Here is a 26205-nt window from a genome sequence, read left to right on the forward strand (position 1 = left end):
GTGAATTTCAAATGGGGTTACCAATCTTCATCCCCCTGTGTATTCTATATGGGGTGTGTGGATTTCAACTGGAACAGCCATTCAATCCTTGCAAAATGTTCCTTATAACTTGTGTATAGAAACCACAGACCCACATCAAAACAATTTGTCGTCTGCATCACATACTGTCGTATCTCAAAAGGCTGCCTTTTGTGATTTTTATTATCATTGTTGTATTTCATATTGTTATTTTATATTTCAGCATGCTTCTTTATTTTACGAATTGCCATGAAATTGTAATATTGCGATAATACCTCAAAATTAACAAATAAAGTTAATTTTACAGTGTATAAGACAATAAGAAAAAAAATCACACAAGGCAGCCTTTTGAGATACGACAGTATGTGAAGCAGACGACGAATTATTAATCCAAGATAATCTTTGTACCAAACTTGCATTACAATTCCTTCTTCTTTTCCTCCACAGGGGCATTACCATCTCTGTAATAAGAGTAAAAAGATTATAGAGATTATAGAGAAGGTGGAAACTTCAGGGATTGAGTTTCGAAAATAAAAGGCGTGCTACAAATTGCGCTTCTGGAAATTTTATGGCGGGCTGTCAGGTGTGCTACTAAATTGCACTTGTTAAGAAGTTTAGGAATTGAGGTTTGCTATAAATCGCACTCAGACAGGTGTGCGATCACACTCACACGCCTTAACTCAATCCCTGTACCATGAATTTTTTAATTTAGATTATCATACTGCTAACACCACCCACTTTGCTGACACCAACTCACTTTCAATGCAGCTGTCCAAAATTAATTAAAATTAATTAAAAAACACATGTTTTTTCCAAATGAGATGCTTTTGATCAACAGTATATATTGTGGTTATTGTTTCTCACACATACAGGGCTCAAAGAATTTATATTTTATGGGGCTATTTTAAAACTTTTCTTCAAAAAAAACACCCTCTGTCCATTGAGTGTTGCTCACTTTGCAGGGGCTATTTAAGAAAGTCCACGGGCAAACCATCCCTGTATTATTTCAGGCCTGCTCAGTGCTCATATGTCCTCCCAATAAGCCCTTTTGCAATTTCGCAAATCTCTGCACATCAACGTCCGGGTCTTTTTGAGAGATGACAACCTAACCTCCTCCATAGACAATGCGTGTGATGAACAACACCTGAAAGGGATTCCCCATGACTTTACATTCCTGTTTTCACTCTCACAGTTTCTAGCTAGCTAATCAACACTTTCCTTGTCTTTTGCAAGTGTTAAGAAGACATCAAGACCCAAAAATATGAAAAACACATGCAGGAAGTGTTTCTTACAAAGTGCCATGTTCACCGGCATGTAGTGAGTCCTCAATGTTTATCATCCAAGGAAAAAATTAAGAGTATATGCAGTTCAAGATTTCCGAAATTGTGCAAAAGCTTATCAGATTGTTGAAAGGAATTTTAAAAAAAAACCATCATAAGAAGCTTGTTGCCCTCTACTTACTTAGTACTATTGGCAGGGTCCGTTGTCTTGCTGCTTTTTCTTAGGCTTGGTCTAAGTACAAAATGGTAGAGTAGCGGCCATATAAGAAGAAACAGTACATGCCCACAGAAATACACTGAACTATAAATCTGAAAGAAAAACATTAAAACAAAAATAATTTAGACATTGAGCAGGCCCTTAAAATTCCTATATCAGCACAATACAAGAAGCAGACACGTATCTGTGTAATTACACATGACACTGCCACAGGAGAGGCAGTGGCAACACCAGGAATTGGGGGGAGGGGCATGGGGGGGGGCGCAAAGTGAATTTTAGGGGGGCAAACATTTTGCACAAAATTGCCTCAAAAATTAGAAATTTAAACATTTTGGGGAGTTTTGCCTTAAAAGTGGGGGGAAAAATATTTGGGGTCCCCCTTAGTAGCACCGCCACTGAGGAGAGCAACCTGCGTAACATGAGTTGTGATATGTGTATAGCTATAGACTCGAAAATGACATCACTTGACAATAAATAATTGGCGGAGCTCATGAATAACTAATATCAGAAAAATGATGTTGCCACAGCCTAAGTAAAACAACGTACAGGGTGAGTCAAAAAAAGTGCAATAGAGTAAAGAATCCATTTTTACCTAAGAACCGAGTTGAACTTTTTAGGTTTGAAAACATTTTATATATAGTATATCCATCATTTACCTTGTGTGTAAAAATTAAGGAATTAGCATTTACCGTTTTGTTTTTATAACACATTTTATAGCGCTACCCAATTTTGATGTTTGTCCAAGAGACATCTAAAATTTGAATGTCAGCCCACTGCCATTTTCTTAACCTCATTGTCATTAAAATAAAATGGAGCACCCAAAGTGTTATTGCCCTTGGTCTTGTTTAAGGAGAAGAAACATTATTTGTTTTTATTTTCATTTTACCTTTACTTTAAAGATGTTTATTCTCTATGAAAAACATACAAATTTCCAGGCGGGTTTTTCAAATGTCAAAATGAAATGCGCGCAAATTGAAATGGAGTGAATTACAAAATATCCAGTAAGTTGGACATTTTGGGATTAAAAAACTGGAGTTGGAGTCGAGTGAGGTATGAAGGACTTAAAGTAATGTTAGAAAGTTTGTTTGAACAGAAAAAAAAAAAAAATTAAAATAACGCAAAAATCAACCTTATTTAGGTTAAAGTCAGTTTCAGATATGGTGCCTTTACCGCGCACTGTGTGCTCTCATTCAAAATACATGGTACCTCGTGGACAAATAACGAAATTGGGTATCGCAACAAAAGGACTCATCAAAATTAAACGGTAATTGCGATTCACTTTATATTTTCACAGACGGTGGCCATTGAGTGTAGCATTTATAGAATCTTTCAATATTGGGAAAGTTCGATTTGGTTCTTACATAAATATCGATTCTTTGCTCTATTGCAGTTTTTTTGACTCACCCTGTATTAACAGGAGGTATGCAAAACAACATCACTCATGACAGAGTCATCCTCATTTTAAATAAAATTCTGCCCTCTGTGAGGTACCACAGGTCAATTCGCATGATATTACAATAAAACAGGTGATAGGTATTAATGGTTGTGGAATTGATCTAGAGACCTGTCCATCTTATCATCTTATTGCTATCTTAGAACTGTCCTACAACCTGGCTGTCATTTCAATTGTTAATGTTACACAGTGTCAACACCCTATATTATAAATATTTTTTTCATACAGCTCCATACTCCGTTGGTGAAATCAATATTCTATTTTTGCATAGATAAAGAAAGTTTACATATGCATTGTGATATACACATGTGATCGAATATTCTATTATACAAGTACAAGCACCTGGATCTTAAATGTGTTACTTTATATAATTGTAATTATCAAAAGTAAATATATCACAATTTTAACTTACGATTTAAAAATCATTATGCCAAAAATACAGTAAAAATGTATCCAGAGCAAACAGCAATGGTCGCTAATTAGTGTATTTAATTTCAAGTTAGTGTATTAAAAACAAAACCTGGGTTTTACCTGAAAACAAATAGAATTTCCTTGTAATAGCAACACCATATGTGTACATCCATATCAAAACGATGCACTTGTCGGCTGTCTCATTTCACATAATAACTGGGAATAAATACCAGACTTATCTCAAGTGGGGGTCACTTCAAATCATCCCCAAGTCACATGGTTTAGGAATACAGAGAACATTCTTTAACCATGTGACTTGATGATTATTGGAAGTGACCTCCAATTGAGATGGGCCTGGTATTTATTCCTTATTATTATGTGAAATGTGACACATGTAGCAGCCGACTAGTGCATCGTTTTGATGTGGATGTACACATATGGGATACTAGAGCATGCGCAAATCGTAATAATGTGTAGAATAGAACTTGGTGGTATCTCATATGATAGTCGTACTATGCTTAGCCTGAGTCGCTTGGCCTATCTCGAACAAAATCGCCGTGCGTAGCTATTGAAAAACGAGATGATTCGCCGTACTATCACGGCAATTTTTGACACGAAGATATAGGGATGATGACGCTGTGTGTTATACTGCTCCAGTTGATTTATTGTATAGGGTCTATATCAAGACTAGTGTTCACAAGTATGATGTCACTGTCTGGATACTGGTGACACAACCACTACAAAAAAAATCCAACATAGCATTACTCTCAACTTCAGATGAAACACAGTATAGGTATTTTTTCCATAGGCAAACATTGGCAACTCAACTCCTCGTCGTCGTTGGGCAGGAAAAACCTCCTATGTGTTTGTGGCCTCTGAACATGTTCAAAACAAAGCTGCAAACCAGTTACATGACAGTTTTTGTTTGTAACATGTTCAGGGGCCAATGACACATAGGAGGTTTTTCCTGCCCAACGACATTTCTTACCTGAACTATTCTATACCATTGTAGGAAAACGAAGGACACTAGTGGATAACCCATAAAGAGCATTGTATAAAAGCGTTTGAATATCCATAACGGCACCGCAAGTACTGGATGATGGTAGTATTTTGAGAGACCCGTTTTTGCCATCACACTCTCCCACTGAAACAAGTAGAATAAAAAATAAAAAAAATAATTTCCATGTGGTCAATGATTCTAATTATAAGTGAATAAATGCATATCACTTGGTGGGAGTGAAATTGTACAAAATAATGCACACGTATTGAGGTGTTTGTAGACAGAAAGTTGACGAAACACACATACTTAAACTAGATCTCTAAAGATGCATTCCCGTGAAGTATATAACATAAAATAAAATGAATGGAGACGGGAAACAGTTGTACATTAGCAGCAAAATTTCGGTAACAAGCGTACATTTGTACCTTCTTCAGGCTTTATTATAAAATGACACAAGAAAACAATCTAAAAACAAGGAAGAAAATTAATGCGTAACGCGTAAAAAAAACAAGCATGAAAAAATTGTGACTAAAAAACGTCGCAGCGTGAAGGCGCATCTTAAAAACGCGCGTGTGAAAAAGTGGGGGGCGAAAAAACCTATTCAATAAGATTAAGGCCTTCAGGTTCAAGGGAATGAAGCTTGTTGATCCAGAATTTCTCGCGTATTGAGATGTTGATGTGCCTAATGCACAAGCCCAGCAGAGGGGAGTGCTTTCGACGCATCACCATCTCAGTACAAGTGCATTATTTTGTACAATTTCACTCCCAAAGAACAAAACATTTTAGTATTCAAATTAATGGAAAGCAGAGCGCTAATTCTCTTGTTTGCGACGATTTGTGTACAAATCAATATAGGGCATCCAATGGAGTAAACTGCAAGTTTTGAATTTGCAGCTTCCTTGGGATTTCGGATCATCCCGTCTTTACTGTCTTATTGATTTCAACGAATGAGATCATAAATTCAAGCTACAAGATGCAGCTTGGTTCATTTAACGACATACCGTATTGTTTGTAATAAACGCTCCCCCTCTAATAAACGCCCCCCTCCAATTTTTCTGTGAAAAATTGACAAAAATTCCATGCTATATCGTGTGAGTAAGCTTAAAACTGGCATCTGTCAGTCAGTCTTGTCAGAGACGATCACTTACACTTCCATCCATTCCATTGCCTAATTATGGTAGAATTTCACTAGATTCTTGCTTAATGATGTACTTACGGGTGTAATTTTGATGCATTTACCACGAAAATGATATTTTCCATGGGCGTCGCCAACAGTATAGCCGTAAATCCCTCATTTCTACAGGAGCACCATCGGGAAATATAACCTGATTTTAAAGTTTTTTTCACTGACAATTCACCTTCAATAAACACCCCCCTTTTGAAAAAAATGCAACGCCCCCAGGGCGTTTGTTACAAACAATCGGTATCTGTTTTTGTTTAGGATATACAGGGTTAAAAGTAACTTTAACCTCAATTCTTTTGCAGTCTGTATACTATGATAACATACCTGTAACTCAAATTGTACAATAATGAGTTCAAAAAAGAAGCATATATAATATCCTATATAATAGCCATGCCATACTGCCAGGAATAGTAGTGTCACCGCCTGCGATATCACTTTATTGCCCAGAAATTTCAGACGTTTGTAGACATATCTGAAATATAAAAAAAACAATTGGTGATATGACATTGTTGACAATTTTGACCTCATACTACACTGAAAAAAAATGGGCTATTCCAGTTGAAATCCATACACCCTGTATGGAAGACATGACCTTAATCTTCCACACAGGGAGTGTAGATTTCAAATGGAGTTACCCAATCAGGTAACCCCATGTGTGGAAGATTAAGGTCATGTCTTCGATTACAATTTATTATCTTTAACCAGGGTATGCCTGAATCAGCTTAAAGCCATACAGGGTGTAATGATTTCAATTGGAATAGCCGAAACTATAGAGGCCCTGCATGCTTTTATCGATTGGCTCCAAACAAAGGATTTGAACCGGTGTCCTTCACCGTAATCATGGCGCAGTGCAGTCCATTTAATCAAATGTTGTCATCAACCTATTTGATCATATGTGTGTGAGACGACTGTCGCGGTAGATTGCAAGCATGCTTTTGTTGAATGCATTTGAGAAGTTCGCCATATTTACAGTATGATACGTCATATGCACAACCTCTATTGAGAATACATGCTATATACACGGTCCGTTTGATGTAGTAAATTACTTAACAGCACCGATATTATGTTGCAACCCAAACAAGTACCAATGTTATGTCTTATCCTATCTTATGGAATCGTACAACTCTTTTAAAAGGGCCTCTTTTTTTAACGTAATAAACCATTGTGACCGCACGTAATGATGTGTGATGCTATAAGGTGGTCCATGTGTGTAAAACAAATAAGGCTACAAATACCTATTTACATTATTACATTTCATAAAATAAATTTGATTTATTTTAAATAAAAAGCATCAAGGGAAAATTGTGGCTCCCATATTACATGTGACCACTTGCATCAAAAGGGTGCGCTTTGCAATTAAAAAAAAAATGGGTTATTCCATTTAAAAACCACACTACCCCTGTGGAAGATTTAGCTAAAGTCTGCCACAGAGGGAATATCAATTTTGCATAGAATACACAATTGGTAACTTCCATTTGAAATACTTACTCCAGTTGTGGAAGATATAGGTAGAGCCATAATACAGGGGGAGTATGGGTTTCAAAATGATTACATTTGAAAAACATACTCCCCCTGTGGAAGATCTTTCCAAAATCATTATACGTGAAAATAGTCTTTTTACATTTTTTATGCATGATTGCATCCATATCTTCATTTCTTGAAAAACAGTTTGCCACAAAGTCCCCACTTTTGATATGACCAGTCACATAATACAATATGTGAAACAGTATGTTATGTCCTGTTGTGCCACCCATACAATTTATTGCTGTTTATGTTCTGTTTTCTAACATACAAATCAATTGATGTTTTGTCTCACCTTGCAACCCATACATTGGTATTAATATTGAATGCGGCTATGACCTGTCGTAGAGTGACTGCCGATTCTAGCTGGGATATCCTCACATTGTTGCATCCTTTCCAGTTTGGTGCCCCCGTCGCATCTCGTCCCTCATATGTGATACCACTAAGGATGCAGACTCCCTCCTGATGAAGAAAACACAAATAACATACATGCATCTCATGAACATTAATTAGACCGGGGGTACTCACATGTAAGGTATACAGGGATGTGCCACTCTAATGGGTCGTTTTATTTTTTGCATTTTTTGCAAAGAAAATCCCTAAATATGAGTCCCAATCAAAAACGGTCAAACCAGCCATTTATTTAATATTAGGTAAAAAAATCAAACGTGGGTCCCAATTTGAGAAAAACATGAGTCTTGATTAAAAAAATAAAATGGTAAACAACTGTCAAATCAGCCGTGTTTTTTACGTAAAAAATCCCGAAATATAGGTATGGGTTTCAGAGTTCCAGCAGCACACCCTTGTCAAAATGTAATTTGAGTACCACTTTGCCCCCACCCCCATGCCCCCCCTGAAAAAAATTATGGCGCCGCCACTGATCTCTCTGTTATCCCGCTGTGTGATCTTCACAGGAAAAGTTATTTTAACACCTTCATTTCCTTCATGCTCTGAACATTTCAGAAGGATGGACATTCAATGCAGAATTAAACGAATTCACTTATACTGATTTTTCACTTATCCAGCCAGTGTTTGGTATCATCATGGTATAACACCATGATTTCTCCGTGTTACAAAATTAAAAATCTGTGTTACATTTCTGTGATTTTCCACTAAAAAGTGAAAACAAACATGTTTTAAAAGTGTACTTTGTCTTACATGTACCTTTTTACTGTAGTCTCCCCTCAACATCGCCATTAAAATTGAGCATCATCAATGGTAGATTACTGCTAAATAATCACCTTTCTTTGTTTTATTTTGCAAATCAACACAAAAGTTTGACATTTTACACAGTTTCTCACTAGTTTGTGGCATTTTAAAATTTCTGTGAGCAAACCCCGAATTCTGTGAATTTTTCCGTTTTTCTGTATCACAGAGAAATTGTGGCATTAGATGAAGAGGTTGGTCTGTTTAAATTACAGTTATAATGTTTACTTACAGATATAAGCCATGCAGAACAGTAATGCCACAGTTTGAATTCACCCCATATAGCCACCACAAACAGTTTGTACCAAAATGATGTCTCGTTCAGAAATTCATCCGACAGAAGGTATTCGTTGGTGTAGTACGGTGCAATGAAGACGGACAAGCTAATGTACAGGGATGCGTGACCGAGGCGTATCAGAGCTGGTCGGACCGAGTCGGATGGTTTTCCTTCGCTGTTGTCCAGTAGACGATCGTTGACAAAATCATAGTATCTTCTTATTGGGAACTGTAAAGAGAAAAGCAATGGACTATTCCAGTTGAAATCCATACACCCCCTATGGAAGACATGACCTTAATCTCCCGCATGGGGAGTGTGAATTTAAAAGGGGGTTACCTAAATGGGTGCCTGCCTCCATTTGAAATTCATAACCGATGTGTGGGAGATTAAGGTCATGCATTCAATCGGTCATCACATTACATTTACTGCAAAGTAAACGCAAACAAATAACCCCTGCCTTGATATCATTAGCTGAATCGATAAGGTGTTTGACTATTATGCGAGAGGTTGCGGATGGTTTAGTACGCTCTGATGGAAACTTTGAGTTAGCTTGAAATTCTCATGGACCAGGAATTACTGCCAATTGTCTTGTTGTAACCTGTACGAAACTCGAGGAGCTGTTCCTGGCTTGAAAAGGTCAATTGTAAAATGTCTTGGGTGTGTGTTTTTAACCCCCTGAGCACTACCTGCCGATCTACCACTGCCTCTGATTGGTCAATTACATGATATCTTCACTTTAATCACCAATCAGAATGGAGCTTTGCAAGTAATTCACCCCAAATTTTTTGCATGGTGAAATTATTATAATAATGTTGCTGATTGGGCCAATTGATAATGAAAACTTCTTTTTGGCCAATCAGCAGGTAGTTCTCATGGGGTTAAGAAGCAAAGGGAGGTGTGGGCCTGTGGGGTAGTGTACCAGCAGCCCTTGTGAGTAAACAGGCTTTCAGCCAGAGGGCCTGCCTTATTTTGAACACTGGTTTTGGCTCCCTATTTTTGCCTGTATCTCCATTTCACAAATATCACCTTTGGCCTGGTGGATCAGATCTGGACACTACTGGTCATAACAGCATTTCTGATTGGTTGATAACTTAAAATGCTCATCTCAATCACCAATTATGACTAGGCTTTAAATTATTTATGGTCAAACTTGCATTTGCAGATTATCTTACTACCATAACCACTCGGGTATAAGCCCACCTTCGGCTATAAGCCCACCCCCTAGTTTTCAAAACATTCTGGGAACAAGGGTGCACTTGGGTATAAGCCCAGTTGTAATTCTGGCTAAGTTCTTAAATCAAATCAATGCTTTTCTCTCACATTTAAGAACAAATACAAAAAATATCAGTTGATAATTAACATTCCATACTTATAATTTAAAAAAATTGACATAGATGATAGAAAATATTGGTACATTAGGCATTTTATACAAATGGGGATGACATGTTCTTATTTTTAAATTCAAGTACTAGCCCCTCCCCGGTTATAAGCCCACCCCCATATTTGAAGTGAAATTTGCCATCTAGGGAGGTGGGCTTATACCTGAGTGGTTATGGTAATACCCTCCTTGACTGGTTCAAAATTTCACACAATATTCATATTGGCCAATCGGCAGGTAGTTCTCATGGGAATATGATGTCGACCTTACCTGAGGTCCGACAAAGAAGCCACCAAAGTAATAACAATAGCCCAGAATTTCCAGCGGTGACGGAGGCGTCCTGATGCATATTGATTTCTGCTCCTTGCTTTGTCTTGACTAGAACATAATTAAAAATATGATGATAATATAAGAGGTTACTCCAAGGAAGTCAAAACAGACAACATGCATAAATTAAAAATATTAAAAGAGGTTACTCCAAAGCAGACAGATGCTACTCTCAAAACAGACAACATGGATAAATTTTCTATTTCAAGGAACATATCTTGATATAAAAACACAAAATTGTTTGCCTAACTGCTGCATGATATATAAGTGTGGCATCATCTGCTCGCCCTGGACCCAGTGCCGTGACCAGTACCCGCTGGAAGTAGCCCTCTGAAGTGGCGAAGCCACAACCCCTAGAGTGTATGTACCAGAGATGTCACTTGGTGTTGTTAAAATTTCCTGAAAAGCATGGACAAATCTTGAAAATGCACTTTTCCCTTTAGAGCAAAAATTCCATGAAATTTATAAATTTTCTTTAAAATTTCCTGAAATCAGGAAATTTCCTGAAAAGTGGCAACTCTGATGTACAATGTGCTACATGTATTACAGTTGAAATCCATACACCCCCCTATGAAAGACATGACCTTAATCTCCCACACAGGGGGTGTAGATTTCAAAAGGAGTCACCCATTCAGGTAACCCATTTCAAATTCACACATCCTGTGCGTGAGATTAAGGTCATCTTCCATAGGCAGTGTATGAATTTCAACTGGAATGTGCGCATGGGGACAACTCACCTCTGGTTTGTTTCCATCATAGAGATCCCATGCCAAGCCAATCAATCTAAGAGTCAGCACGCAGTGTGGAGTGGTCCAGTTCACATCGTAATCGTCCGTAGACATGTAATAATATGCACCAACTAGATAACCCTATTTTCACGGAATAAAATGTTAATTACGCAGGATGGTCAAAATCAGTACTCAAACTTTTATACCTTAACATAATTTCCATTCAATAAATTTATGACATTGGAGTGGACGTCATAGGTCAAGATGGGTCAAAATCATCTTTTCTCAAATCTACCGGTACCGGTACTATTAAAATAGTGGAATTCTTTGCAACTTATTATGCTCAACCTGCATGTGCCACAGTCAGTCAATATTTGATACATAAAACAAAAAAACTTTATTTTTTAGTGCTTAATTGAAATTAATTGTTTAAGGGGGTACTACACCCCTAGCCAATTTTTTGCTTATTTTTGTGTTTTTCTCAAAAATTATAGCGCATTAGTGACAAGTAAGATATGTATATTATAGGGGCAAGGGCTACAACTACTGCACTGAAAATTCAGCAACTAAAGGCAAGCAGTTATTGATTTATTGATCAAATATTGGTTTTCCCTCATTTTTGACTGTAACTCCAAAACTATTGTCTGTGCAGAAATAAAATTTCCAGTGTAGCAGTTGTAGTCCTTGCCCCTATAATATATACATATCTTACTTGTCACCAATGCTCTATAATATTTTAGAAAAATGCAAAAATAGACACAAAATTGGGCAGGGGTGTAGTACCCCCTTAAAACAATCCCCCAGGTTTAATAAAGCCGGCAAAATTATTTTTGACCCATAGGATTTAACGTTTAGAATCTTTTGAAACCAACAAATACTGCTTAAATATTCCACTTTATACAGTACTGATTTATTGGATTGGAAAGGTTAAATTTTCAAGATTGAGTCAGATGACATCAGTTATCAGTATCATTAAAAGTATCCCAGCGCAACTTTAAAAAAGCATCATCCTTGTGTTTTTGCCAAATAAACCCTGAAACTACATCTTTAGTTTAGCACCAACTTAACCGTCCACAAATAACAAGTACTTACAAGGTTTCCAACAAGTGACAGTAGGGCGGAGATAGGCGTTCCTCCAATGACCAACAGCATCACATAATTGACCAGTATTGCACCCAGAGAGTGAATTGTGCCATAACCTGTAAATAAAATCTTCATATTATAAGCTTTTCAAGTTGTGGTGTACCCCGAGGTTCGATTCTTGGACCCCCTATTATTTACATTGAAAATAAATATTGTAAGTTGCATGGTTTCCAACAAGTGACAGTAGGATGCAGGTAGATATTTCTCCAATGACCAACAGCATTACATAATTGACCAGTATTGCAGCAAGAGAGTGAAAAAAAAAAACCCATAAAAATATCCAAGTCTAAGTTTTTAAAGGTGAACCTCATTGAAAATAAAGTTATATATCAATGGAAAGCTTATGATATCAGGATATTAAAAATAATTTTTTCCGATTTTTTTGATGGCCAATAAAGCTGAAAAATTAAAAAATGAATGAATTTTTGGTCTTTTCAAGGCGCCCAAAAAGCACCCAAATCAATCGTCTTTGACCTTGAGAATGCTCGTGACGTAAGCTCTGGGTTCGCAGTCACGTGATCCTACTCGGAAACATGTAAACAAGACTTGCTTCCTGTACTTTGCAAGCTGCCCGGCAAGTCTGATTTTCACAATAAAGCTTGAAATGAGAAGAATCTTCAAGTTGCTGATTCCTTCTATATATATTAGAAATAATAGAATTATTGTCAACACGAAAATGTTCCGTAAATTTTTTTACAAAATCAGTCAGGCTGGCTGGGTATAACTGGGTAATTGAGTTTGAATTTCGCGCTGGGTGGGATCAATTCCATGCGCAAATGATTGCTGCTACCGTATACCGTTCATGTCATGGACTGAATAAACATGATCGAATAACAAATTGAATAACAAATTAAATAACTTGTTTGTGACATTCCCTATTCTTGATTCATTTTAAAATATCTGATTTTTAAAAAAATCGTCTTGTAGTAATCAAAAATTAATAAAAAAACCCGAGATTTCATCAAATCCAGCCCATAAAGGTTTTCATATTTAGCGCATTATGGTAATACATTCTCCCGGTACATTCTTTCCACACAATCACGATTGAAAGAAACAGATACTTTATTATAAAATAAATACAATTAGGCTTAGTAGACCGTTATTTGATGGAATTCTGAATAAAATTAAAATATTGTCACTTGTGTCACGATTCTTTTAATGCTACTACAATCAGTGTAAAAAAAAAGTGAAACATTCATGTTTTATGGATTACCGAACACGATCGTAAATTGCTGCTTTTATGCTGAAGAAATTACAGGCAGCAAGCACCGATCAAGGTGGGCAAACACAGCGACTCGCTTCGTCTCTCCGGTAGCACAAGTTTGCGCCGTGTTTCAGCAGATTTGATCAATCGTTCCCTTATATTTGGAACATTTACAGGAATAAATTCTGATGAAGTAGCAATAAGTTGGAAATATCAGAATGTGAATATCAAATCGGTCATTTTGTCTGCAAGTACAGTACGTACAGTCGCGGATACGGAACACTCGGCGACTGAGACTCAGTCATAGTCAGTCACTGAGTTCACCCCGCCCCGTATGTATCTACGAGTTCGCCTATCATACATGACCGGTTGTAAAGTTAAGAAACAGTTAAAAAATCCCGTACATGTACCTTATTCTATTCCTTCATTTTCTCATTGTGGTAAGTTCATCTCAACTTGGTGTGACGATCTGAACTGTTATACTAGCAGTTATTTTTTGCAATCTGTTTTCATTCCGGTTCTTCGGCGAATCTTCGCTCTTCGTGCTTTACTGTAATATTCCCTGCATATCGTGGATGGCTTGGCCTATCCCAAATCACCCCGGCCAGCACTTTTCCCATTTTTTAATCCACACTTTATTCAGGAACTTCATTCTTGATTTGATCATGATGTCTCCTTCATGTTATTCTTATTTTATTGAAGATATTTTTCATGTAAAGTAAGTTGACAATGACTGAGTTCGTGCATTGGCCCGATGCATGCCACAGTAATGCATGGACATTGTGTTTACAATCAAACCCGAAGTAACTGTGTGTCCCTGCTGACGTCATCATCGAAAAGCGCCCAATTTGAACGATTTCGTTTTGTAATTTAGGGGGGGTGCCAATATCCAATCTTTGCATGGAGATTATGTCTACCCTGGTGCGTTAGGCAAATAAAAAATATTCTTTTCTGCTTCCTGGCATCATAAGCTTTCCATTGATATATAACTTTATTTTCAATGAGGTTCACCTTTAAATATAAGTTGTGGTGTACCCCAAGGGTCAATTCTTGGGCCCCTATTATTTTATAACATATGATAAAATACATCAGTATGTTGCAAGGTTTTCAACAAGGTCACCAACAGCATCAAATAATTGACCAGCATAAGAGTGAATTGTTTCATAACATATTTCACAGAAATATAAAAATCATCAGCTAAGCGTTTTTGAGTTATGCCATTTTTTATCATTAGGAATCCCCATTGACTTTGTACATAAAGTGGTTTTGACACCAAGCCTCGTTCACTTAAATTGGTAAGAGTTTGAAAATAGATACTATGTTTAAATATTATTTTTTCTCCTTTCTATCCCCTAAATAGAACTGCTTTTTAGATCTTTTTATTACAAAAATGTTACCAAATAATATTAGTGAAGGGGATATTTGAAGGTGATGTTAGTACTTGCTCAAATTTTCTTGATATGATCTAGAAACACTGAATGACCCAATTTCATAATTATTGTCTGAGCTAACCATAGGGCCAATTTTAACAAACAAGGTTTTTTTTTAAATAAAGTGTTTCTATTTTAAGTTATGGGTGTTTCTAGATTTCCCTAATTTAAAAATAGAAAAAATTATTTTTCTCAAAAAATAAACACTTTATCAAAAAAATCTGGCGAGAGAATTTAGGTATTAGGCTTGTTAACCACCCCACAAACTATGAAAACCATATCATATTCCATCTAGGCTAGCAATAATTATTTGTAGAAAAAATTAGGGAATTTTCAAAAAATAAAGAAAACCATAAGAAATGTTTAAATTTTCATGAAACAACAAAAATAAGTGGAGTAAAGACTTATCTTAAATTGGTTATTTGATATGGATACATAATTCTGATTTGATATAATGGCTATAATTTTCCTGCATGGGCCTATAATCTGATGCTCCTACCGTAAGTCTAAACTTTATAAGTTGTGGTGTACCCCAAGGGTCAATTATGGGACCCATATTATTTCTATAAATGATTACTTTGAATACATATAGTATTTTTGCCTGTAATTTCCCAAAATTTCCCAAATATTAAAATCTGACTTTTAACGCCTTATAACCTAATGGCTTTGGATGGAGCTATGTCTCATTTGGTAAACAGAATAACAGTTTAATTATCCCCAAAGCAATCAGCTAAAATATAACTTTCCTGGAATCTGTGGTAGCTGTAATAATTTCAAGGGGCACTTAAATCATTAAAACTTTGTATCTATGTTTATGAAAGTCAAACAGAATATTTTGGAAGTATTGTTTATAATTTTATGCAAAAAGTGAACTAGTGAACTAAAATTATTAGTACAGGTGAAAGTTTGAAATGTCCAAATATAATTAATGGGCTATTTCATTATAAATGACAACATTGAGTCCCAAAAGGGGTCAAAATTCAAACTCATTTATTTCATGCAAATTCATTATCATTTCAAAGTTCAGATGGTGTGTCAATAATTCTCAAAATATTAGAGCGTCAAACCCTCAGGAACCATTAAAAAATTAAATTGAATTTTTGCTGTGTAAAACATAGCTGCCGTCTGGAGGGGACATTTTTTTAAACAATTTAATACACAACTTTGAAAGAGTATATGTAACCAACATTGGGTTCATACTTATTCATATTTAGTCTGTAATAATTGTTGTATGTTCCTTTACACTTCAGTGTCTTAAATATGCCAGTTTCAATATAAAACAATTAGTAAATTGATAAAATCCAGATAAATGGTGCAAAATTACTACATATTTTAAGGATAAACTTTATCTTCACATGAAAAATTCATGAAATAGTCATTTTGTCCTGCCCAATAGCTACACTGATGCATAAGTGAGTATTCTGCGTCAATCTGTTGTACTAGTCATGGAAAACCTAAAATAAAAGACCACTCCTGTGTCATTTGTTCTGGATAGGACACATTTTTTAACACATAATAAAGCATACTTTAACTTTAGAAATAGCTGCATCAATATTATTGCATCAATATTATTGCATAAAAGATCCCCAGCATTTAAAATCCACTACAAACAGGGTTAATATTCTGGTTAAATTAGGAATATTGCAATTTTTAGCTAACCGAAGTTCAATGCAGAATAATATCATATGTGTTCTCAACAACTGGACAATAATTTGAACACTAAAGTGGTTTGTAAGCATAATTTGCAATAAAATGCAAAAAATTTCTTGTGGGTTTGGCTCTTTGAAATTTTTATTTTTTAGTTTGTTTACCAATTCATGGAAATGACATAATTGTGCTGGAGAGGACATTTGTTAAATTGCAAACAGAATCGTGGATACAGGCTTGCAAAAATGCAACAAATACCAAATCATGTGCCACCTTGGTAGAAGGAAGACCACTCTTCCTCTACAAATTTCACATTCTATGATATAATCCTTCTTATTTCAACAATTAGTAATTAACTTCAGTTCTGGAGAGGACAAATTTTAACGCGAACTGTGGTATCAAGAACAAGTGGTCTACTGTATGTAAAATAAATGAATTCCTCAATCAGTGCCCTGTCCCATCAATTGGTAATATAACACAGATTATACAGGTAGGGTAAGGGTTTATATTTCCTCTTTAATGTTAACAAAAATGGAGGCATGAATTGGAGAGGACACTCATTTTTTTATTTAACGCGAAAATGCCAATTTTGCAAGAATCTCGAATTTTAACATTTTTGCACCAATTTTCACCATTCAACTTGCATGATGTTCCACACATATCATATTTTCATTGCAACAAGCACATTGCCATAGAATGTACCTAATTTTTCAAAGAATTTATTCAGAATACATGGGCAAAATGAAATGGGACTCCAAAATTGGGTTAAATATGTACCTTTTGGCAATTTTTTATACAAAAATAGACAGAATTCTGTAAAAATGCTCATGTAGCTTGTAGTTTGTGGCATACTTAGAATTAAGTTAATAACACTGCATTATCACCCTAATTATATCAACCAGATATGATAAAAGCCATTTTTGTGAACGTGTCATTTATAATGAAATAGCCCTAATGAAGTATTAATTAATCAAGGAAATGACACTAATTACAATGTATGAGCAGTGCAGTGAGTCATATCCTTGTACAGAGTCAGAATTGACTCATTACTTTTTATGATCAATTTTAATTTGTTAGCTTCAAATTTACCAAATGTTCTGATCATGCCAATCTCAATGACTGATCCCATCGGTTAAAACTCAGCGAAAAGGTTAACATAAAATATTCAGAACTACTGCTGACACAAGTGACAGTGTTCGAATTAGGAAAAACACCTTGCATGCACCTGTGCATGTAGTTCACACTATAGTGTCACCATTTCACTTTTTTTCAGCAACAATTTTAAATGCTTTAACACAATAGTGAATTAACTATTGTTATTAAAGTTTATCAAATTAAAAATGAGACATCAAATCGTGCTTTCTCACCCAATTTTGCCACAAAAACTGCAAATCAATAAATCACTTGAACATATATGAATGGTCATCAAGTGGATTATCGACTGCATCCCACTTAATTGAAAAGTGTCACCATTTCTGTCATGTATCAAGTTCATTTTAATCACCCTACATAATATTAACAAAGACAGAACAAAGGATATTCCACCAAATGTATTGGCACACAAAATCATGACATGGTTTATAGTGTCAGAATCTCTACATGCACCAGGGAAATAATGTTACATGCACACGTAGGCAGTAATGTTAAGCTGGGGAATGGGTTGAACTAACTGCAAAATATTGTCCATGGCCTACACATGGTACAAGTATGATGATTGGTGATTACTAACTATTTTGAGTATTTTGTCCGTGCCCTCTCCAGTATTTCCAGTAAAGTAATTTTGTGAATACCAGAAAATGTCCATGCACTGCGTGTATGTACACTTTGTACAGATGGCCAGTTATACAGGCACAAACCAATATTTGCATGCATACGTGCATGTGATCATATGTGCTAATTCAAACACTAAAAAGTGGACATCACAGCATACTATGGTGTTCTAGAGGTGATCGGCAGTCGCCAGATCTTTCTTTTGATACAAACACATTTTAGGCATGACAGGTCAAAATTTTATGTCCAATTTTATTTACTTATTCATTTATTCAGGATTTTGTAGGTAAAATATTATGGGTTTTTTTCAAGTCTATCGGACAAGTGCATATGGCTCATCATACTTGATTTGAGTGATTTTTGGACAAGCGGACACAAGTGGTTATTTAGAACACTGATCACGCTCGACAAACTTGAATTTTCAATTTTAACACACTGCTTATTAAATTGGACCGGGGATTAGCAGAAAGTGAATAAAATGTTTTAATACCACAGAACTATAAAAGATGATTATGACTTTTACTGCGACATACTAAAGCAGTATTCAGACTTTTTATTGCACGTACAATATTGTATGCAACATATCTACGTTGTTTAATCTATTGCCATTCTATTTCCAGTAATGTTTAAGTTCTAATGAATGTTTGATGACGTAAAATCGATAATATATTTCTACTAGATATTACATGTAACATATTATCGATTTTTCGTCATCAAACATTCGTTAGAACTTAAACATTACTGGAAATAGAATGGCAATAGATAAAATAACGTAGATATGTTGCATACAATATTGTACGTACAAATACTCGGAGTCTGTGGAGCGCTTAAAGGTAATTCACTTGCCCCGGGTTTTCGGACACAATGACTGTCACGACGGCCTGAATGCATGACATAATATATAAATATACGATAGCACTTACCATAATTAAAGTATGCCAAAGCCAATCCAGTAACAATGAAGTAGATATGTTTGAGTGTTGCCGGGAAGCCGTGTAAGACACTACGCAAGATTGCTGCCAGTACGTAACCTGATAACGACAAATAGCAAATTCAACTTTAAGAATTTCTTTGATATCTGAAATTTGAAACTCTTTGGTGTTACAATGCAATGGGGTGATCCCATTAAAAATCCACACAATTCCTTTGGAAGATTTCACTAAAAATTCTGTACCCAGGGTTCCCACACCTTGAAGCCTTTAAAATTCAAGGACTTTTCAAGGGCTTTCAAGGTCCCAAAGCATGATTTTCAGGGACTTACCACAACACAAAAAGCTGCGTATTATGTGACAGCTCCTCTCCACTCCCTAAATTTTGTCAAAATTATACTTTAGGTAAAATTCTAATTGAATACCTGAGTGGAAGAAGGGCCCAACTCCAATTTTTTACAAAATTGAGTTAGACCTAGACTACTTCGTCGTCCACTTGCCCATTGTCATGAATGTGCATACTTTGGATATTGCATTTAAGCTTAAAACTCCGATTTAAATAATTTGTGCACAATTGATAGATTTTCACAACTGATCATCTTTTCAGTCACCGTACTCCCTCTGTATGTTAGCTTCCCAAGTGGACTACTGACTTTGCCTTGAGAGTTAGGCCAATTTCTGGCCTAACTGAAATTGGTGATGATGTAATGCATCTTTAAAAATGAATCTGGCTTGTGATTGGTCGCCCAGATCTCGTTATTGTTTAAATCCTCCCGACGCGTACTGGTACCATTATAACTATACATGGTACACAACTATCTAGGGAAAGCGGCGCTTTTGTGCTGATGGATGAGCGTATGCATCTAGCGCGTATTGTACCACCATGCTTAGTCTTGTGGTTAGATTTTATTGATAAACAAGTATGATTGACAGTGTGTGAGTCCGGGGTAAAGTTCTGCTTAAAAGTGAAAGTCCATAGTCGATTTTAAATCGTAATAAACTGGCAGATTCTAAAATTAGAATTGTTCAGTATTGGAGTGCCATTACAGTTATGCCATTATGATATGTTGCATTCAATAATATAAGCCTCACGTATACTTTACTTTTACTGTCACAAATATAATTATATAAACTTTTTCATAACCATTTTATACTAGTATTTTGATGTAATAAATATCAGTATAAATTCGAGTTCAACTGAATGCGTTCATCATGATTAATAACGTATTTTCATTTATCAAAAATCGACTATGGCATAGTCTAAGTTAGACCCAGCATTTTATTGCCAGCAGACTGTTCTTCCTTGTGTGTGAAAGATGAGGCAAAATCCACTCTCTAAATAGTCTTCCACGTACACTTAATCATGGTTTTCATGGAAGAAAGGCCCAACTCCGTGGAGTTGGGCCCTTCTTCCACAAATACTGGGTTAAAGAGAAATTTTGTTCATCCATGAAATCGGCTTTTCACTACAATAAACTTTCTTGCTAACATATTACACGTGAGTTCTACAATTAATGGTGATTACCTAATTTATGTAGCTATTTATAATTTCAAAGTTTTAGGGGCCTGAGCTTTCGATCCTAGCAGGATCTTTATCAAAGGCAAAGTGACAAGACAACACACAAACAAGCATATATATAGTGACATGGACATAAAGGAAAGGGAAATTAGCAAGACAATAGAAGACTTAAGTGTTTATTGGGAAATATCAATAGGGGCAGGAAGTGGGATGTCATAAATGGAAGTAAGAGGGATAAGGATATGAATGAAGACAAAAGGCTGAATAGAAAAATGAATACAACTACATGAACATATAACTACATGAACATATAATGAATGGAAATAAGAGGGATAAGGATATGAATGAAGACAAAAGGCTGAATAGAAAAATGAAAATGAAAGGTAAAATACAACTACATGAACATATAACATAATGATAGATGCAAATGGGAAATAAAAACTAAAATAAAAAAGTGGAGGGAAATTTTTTAAAAGATAAGGGAAAAAAAATTATTATATAAAAAAATATATAAATAAGGGGTGGCAAGATATTATGACGATGAAAAACAAGTTAGTCGTTTCCCTCTTGGATGTTGAGACCGTGTGGCTGGATGGTACGAAGGCGCTTCATCCAGAATTTCTCCCTGCTGGCACGGACGGTGTCGGGGTGGTTACCTAAAGACTCAATGCCCTGTAGGATCATGTCGGAGATGGAGTGGTTGGGGAGGTTGAAGTGATTACCAACAGGGGTGTCAAGCTTCTTGGTGTTGAGAGTGGACCTGTGTCCATAAAACCGCACCTTAAGTGCAGTCTTAGTTTCTCCCACATACTGTATACCACAAACTCTGCAAGAAATGAGATACACTACATTAGAAGTGGTGCATGTGATGTTGCCCCTGATCCTGTGGGAGAAATTGTTGGAATTACTGGTGACAGAATCCCCTTCGTGGATATGGTCCTTGCAAACAACACACCTGTTGGAATCACATGTGGAAGTACCCTGTTGTGTGGAAGGAATAGTATCAGAAAGAGGGGGGACTTCAGCTCTCACAAGAAGATCTCTAAGATTGCGAGGGCGTCTGTAGGCCAGGATGGGGCTATCGGGAACTGCTCGTTGTAGCCGATCTGAGGTTTGAAGTATATGGTGATTGTCATTAGTGATGCTGCGGAGAGGAGGGAGGTTAGGATGAAAAGTGACCACAAGAGGGACTCTGGTATTGGTATCCTGGTTTCTGGGCTTCTGCTTCAGCACATCTGACCTGGGAAGAGATTTGACCTTGTTGATGGTCAAATCTCTTCCCAGGTCAGATGTGAAAATAGGTCAACCATGACTGATCCTAGCATTTAGGTCTAGGTCCAGGGACACTACAATTTACAAAACCGAAAAAATAAAAAACTTTAAAAAAAAAAAAAAAAAAATCATAGCGTCTTCAGTTTTAAAACGCAGCAAAACAATTTTTTAGATTGTCCAGTTTGGCTTCAATTTAGCTTGGCTAACATTTATGTATCTTACATGTAGCTGAAGTGTTTGCTTACTTATAACCGGAAACACAGGCGCTGAAGTACAAATTCCGACCATATTATGAGTCCGTTTAATTCTGCAACCTTGCTTGATCAAAGATGTTTTGACAACTGCCAACTGCATCAGTGATTAAAGATTTGAGAAAATCCAGTGCTGGGCAAATCAATCCATCTCCCGATTTGCAAAGGTTGACTTGTCATTGCAAACTGATGGTGATACCCTTCCGGTTCTTGAACATGTGAGCCCAGCACTTCACGTGTTGATCAGCTATTTACAATGGGGACTGTGCGATGTCTGGCGATCACTCGAGAAAAATTGGCACAAAATGACGTTTTTCATGAGTAAAGTCATGATGAATTGATGAAGGAATATATTATAGCACATAGTGGCACTAATATGTCAAGAATAATATCCTAATATTTTTGAGACAATAATTAACTTGAGGAAGAAGTTTTTATTCATATGCATGATATTGGGACCTGTATGTAGGTATGCCAGGCAAACCTTAGTTAACACATTTGCTAGTCAGCGAAATTTGCCAAGACCGGGGACCAAACACAATACATTACATAGAAATTTCAATTTTTTTCCAGAACAGGTCGGTCAAGGAAAGTGAAACCTACATAAATATGTTTTCTATACTTAACTTGACCCAAATATATGATTTTTTATGGTGATGAGACACTCACACATGCAATTTTAGAAGGATTTTGATAGCAGTTCCATTAAAAAAAGCTGCTATCATCATGAGACTAAGATCTAGAAACACCCCCGTAATGCTGCTTTGGGGAATTTTGCTAGCAGAATCTTTTTGATGAAAGTCGATCTTTGAAAAGATGTAACTTTGCCACGGAAAGTGCTATGACAAAAAGGTTTTCAGGTTTGGCTTTCTTTACTCAAGGGCTTTAATTTATAAAATGATGCAGTTTGATCGCAATTGGCAAATTTAAATTCACCTGGCATACCTACTGTATGCCAACTGTGTACATGTACCAAACAAGGTATGTTACATGTACATGAGTGCAAATCCTTCCACGTTCTAACTTTCGTATCACAAGCTATCGGTTGTTCATACAAAAGTTTCGAACAAGTTTGTGGTTTCGTAAGTTATGTCGGGAAGCTGAAAGTGACAGCCCATCTTCGAAGTATATAGACAGTAACGAATTTGGCGATTAGCTGGACACATCAAACATGATGTGATGTGTCCAGACTGATATGCATTGCCATCATGTATGTAGTAGGTATCCCAGGCAAACCTTAGTTAACACATTTGCTAGTCAGCGAAATTCGCCTAGACCGGGGCCCAAACACAATGCATATTTACATAGAAAGTTGAATTTTTTTCGAGAACAGGTCGGTGAAGGAAACCTACATAAATATGTTTTCTATACTTCACTTGACCTAAATATATGATTTTTTATGTTGATGAGCCAGTCGCACATGGAATTTTAGAGGGATTTTGATAGCAGTTCCATTAAAAAAAGCTGCTACCGCCATGAGACTAAGATCTAGAAACACCCCTAAATGCTGTTTTGGGGAATTTTGCTAGCAGAATCTTTTTGATGATTTGTCAATCTTTGACAAGATGTAACTTTGAAATTGTTACGGAAAGTGCTATGATAAAAATGTTTTCAGTTTTGGCTTACTTTACTCAAGGGCTTTAATTTGATATGTAAAATGATGCAGTTTGATGGCAAATTTGAATTCACCTAGCATACTTATATGTAGTATGTACACTATTGTCATGTGTCATGTGTGGGTATTGCATGATTCATTGGTGATCTTTTCCTTTAGACCACCCTCGCTATAGGGACTAAATTATTACTTTTGCATCAAGGTTTACTTTTGCATCAAGGTTAAACAGTTGTCAAACACTTTGAAGTCAAGGTTTAATGTATTGGAAGGAGGGCAGGGCTTGAATAATGAGGGAAATTATGGGGTAAAAACAAGGTTAAAATAATTTTTGAAAACAAGTGAAAACAGCTATTCAGCTAGGAAGTTTTTGTCTAAAAAAATGATTAAAAAATAATCGAAAAAGCAAAAAACATACCTTCATAAAATCAGCATCACTTCCGTCACATGAAAAGATGATCAAATGAGTGAAAAGTGGCAAAGAATTAAATGAAATGAAAGAATTTTCCCAGCAAAATATGTTACGTTTTTCGAGAAATTCGCCATCTTGAATAAATGCAGAATTGCGTCAGGCAGTAAAAAACTGTCAAACGCGCTTGAAAATGCATGATACGCTAGCGTAAATTACCGCCAAAACGAGCATACATCAAGCGCTTGTGTTACGCGAACGTTTCGGAGATGGCATCACCGGTTTTGCAACTAGCTCTTTATGTCCGAAATAGCGATAAAAACATGGATTTTGGAACAAAATAAAGCTTGTTTGATGAAATAAAAAGGTATGTATAGCTAAAAACATGTTTAACCTTGATGCAAAAGTTTAATTTGATAAATTCGTAGTTTTAACCCTATATAGCTCGGGTGGTCTAAAAGAAAAGATCGCCGATTCATACATACACCCTACATGTATGTAACAGCGCGCGTGATTGGTCGAGAGCCGGGCATAAACAGCGTTTATGCCCGGTGTCCCGGATGTTAGATCGCCGGATATGGAAAATGCAGGAAAATCGTGTATTTTAATAACTTTTTTGTTATTATTTTGATGAAATAAGAATCACAAAATCTCCGGGTATGTATGAACGGGGTAAGCGGCCCCTCGGGCATAAACAACCGTTTAGTCATTAGGTATACTAGGTGAATTCAAATTTGACATCAAATTGCATCGTTTTATATATCAAATTAAAGCCCTTGAGTAAACTAAGCCAAAACTGAAAACCTTTTTTTCATAGCACTTTCCGTAGCAAAGTTACATCTTGTAGCCTTCTTGTCAAAGATTGACTTTCATCAAAAAGATTCAGCTAGCAAAATTCCCTAAAACAGCATTTCGGGGGTGTTTCTAGATCTTAGTCTCATGGCGATAGTAGCTTTTTTTAATGGAACTGCTAGAAAATATCTAGAATTTCCATGTGCGAGTCTCACAAAAAAAAAAAAAATCATATATTTGGGTCAAGTGAAGTATAGAAAACATATTTATGTAGGTTTCCTTCACCCACCTATTCTCGAAAAAAATTCAAATTTCTATGTAAATATGCATTGTGTTGGGGCCCGGTCTCAAAGTGAATTCGCTGACTAGTAAATGTGTTAACTAAGGTTTGCCTAGGTTACCTATAGTCATGAAAATATATGAATGAACCCCTAATTCATTGATTGTAAATTATCATGATTATGTAACCCAACATTCATTTTAAGCATTAAATTACAACACTTTCTGTGTCTGATTCTAAAACATTTTGTGTTTGCTGCACCCATTACACCCTATCATCATGCATGATGATGCTGAATAACATAAGCCATGCATGCAGCGTATCTGATTCTGATTAAGCTTACCGTACTCGACCTCGTACCAGACCTCGGGCCGAGTCGAGCAGGCCCCAAATGCTGTCTTCAGGGGAATAAACAAGAGTGACATCAACATCAATTTAAACGGTAATGTTCTAGAAGTACTTACTAAACAACATGGATAATAGAAGACGTATTATTGGCTCCTTTGCCCCAGCTAAATCGGCAATTGTTTGCAAGATTCCTTCGACCATTCCTGTGTCGTCTTTTTCCATGGTGGTCGCCATCTTGAACTCTGCCCTCTCTCGAAATTAAAATTTTATTTCTTGCTAGAGGGCGGTAAAACACTCGTTTTAACAGCAGCGGGCGACGCGATGCCCTATGTCATTTCAATGAGGCAACAAGAACTGCAACAGCTGATATTGTGAGCAAAAAACAGACAGTGTTTGTTTGTTTGTCAGTGTTTGTTTGTTTGCCTGTTTGTTTGTTTGTTTAAACGGTCGCTCCGTGTGGAGACACGCTTGGGTCCTGAGGGGACCAGGCTCAAACAAAATGCTCAAGCCAGGCTAAAAAGGCTATGGTAACCAAACAGGCCTGTATGGAAAGAGAAGTGAGAAACAGATTTGAAGACAGGCTGCCGAGATTTGATGGCG

The 26205-nt window shown here is 36.3% G+C and overlaps 1 protein-coding gene across 1 annotated transcript; it reads right to left on the bottom strand.

Moving 5' to 3' along the window:
* Positions 1–340: 340 nt before the first annotated feature.
* Positions 341–25840, bottom strand: LOC140144664 (lysophospholipid acyltransferase 5-like). The gene is made up of 11 exons (XM_072166472.1): positions 25722–25840; positions 19117–19224; positions 12092–12198; positions 11009–11140; positions 10215–10322; positions 8522–8794; positions 7379–7545; positions 5887–6034; positions 4368–4523; positions 1480–1607; positions 341–479 (listed from the first exon to the last, which is right to left on the bottom strand). The coding sequence occupies exons 1-11, from the start codon at positions 25837–25839 to the stop codon at positions 437–439; spliced, it is 1488 nt and encodes a 495-aa protein (XP_072022573.1). The 5' UTR covers position 25840; the 3' UTR covers positions 341–436.
* Positions 25841–26205: the final 365 nt, after the last annotated feature.

The sequence above is a fragment of the Amphiura filiformis genome, unplaced genomic scaffold (genome assembly GCF_039555335.1).
Source record: "Amphiura filiformis unplaced genomic scaffold, Afil_fr2py scaffold_71, whole genome shotgun sequence".
In the NCBI taxonomy this organism is placed as follows: domain Eukaryota; kingdom Metazoa; phylum Echinodermata; class Ophiuroidea; order Amphilepidida; family Amphiuridae; genus Amphiura; species Amphiura filiformis.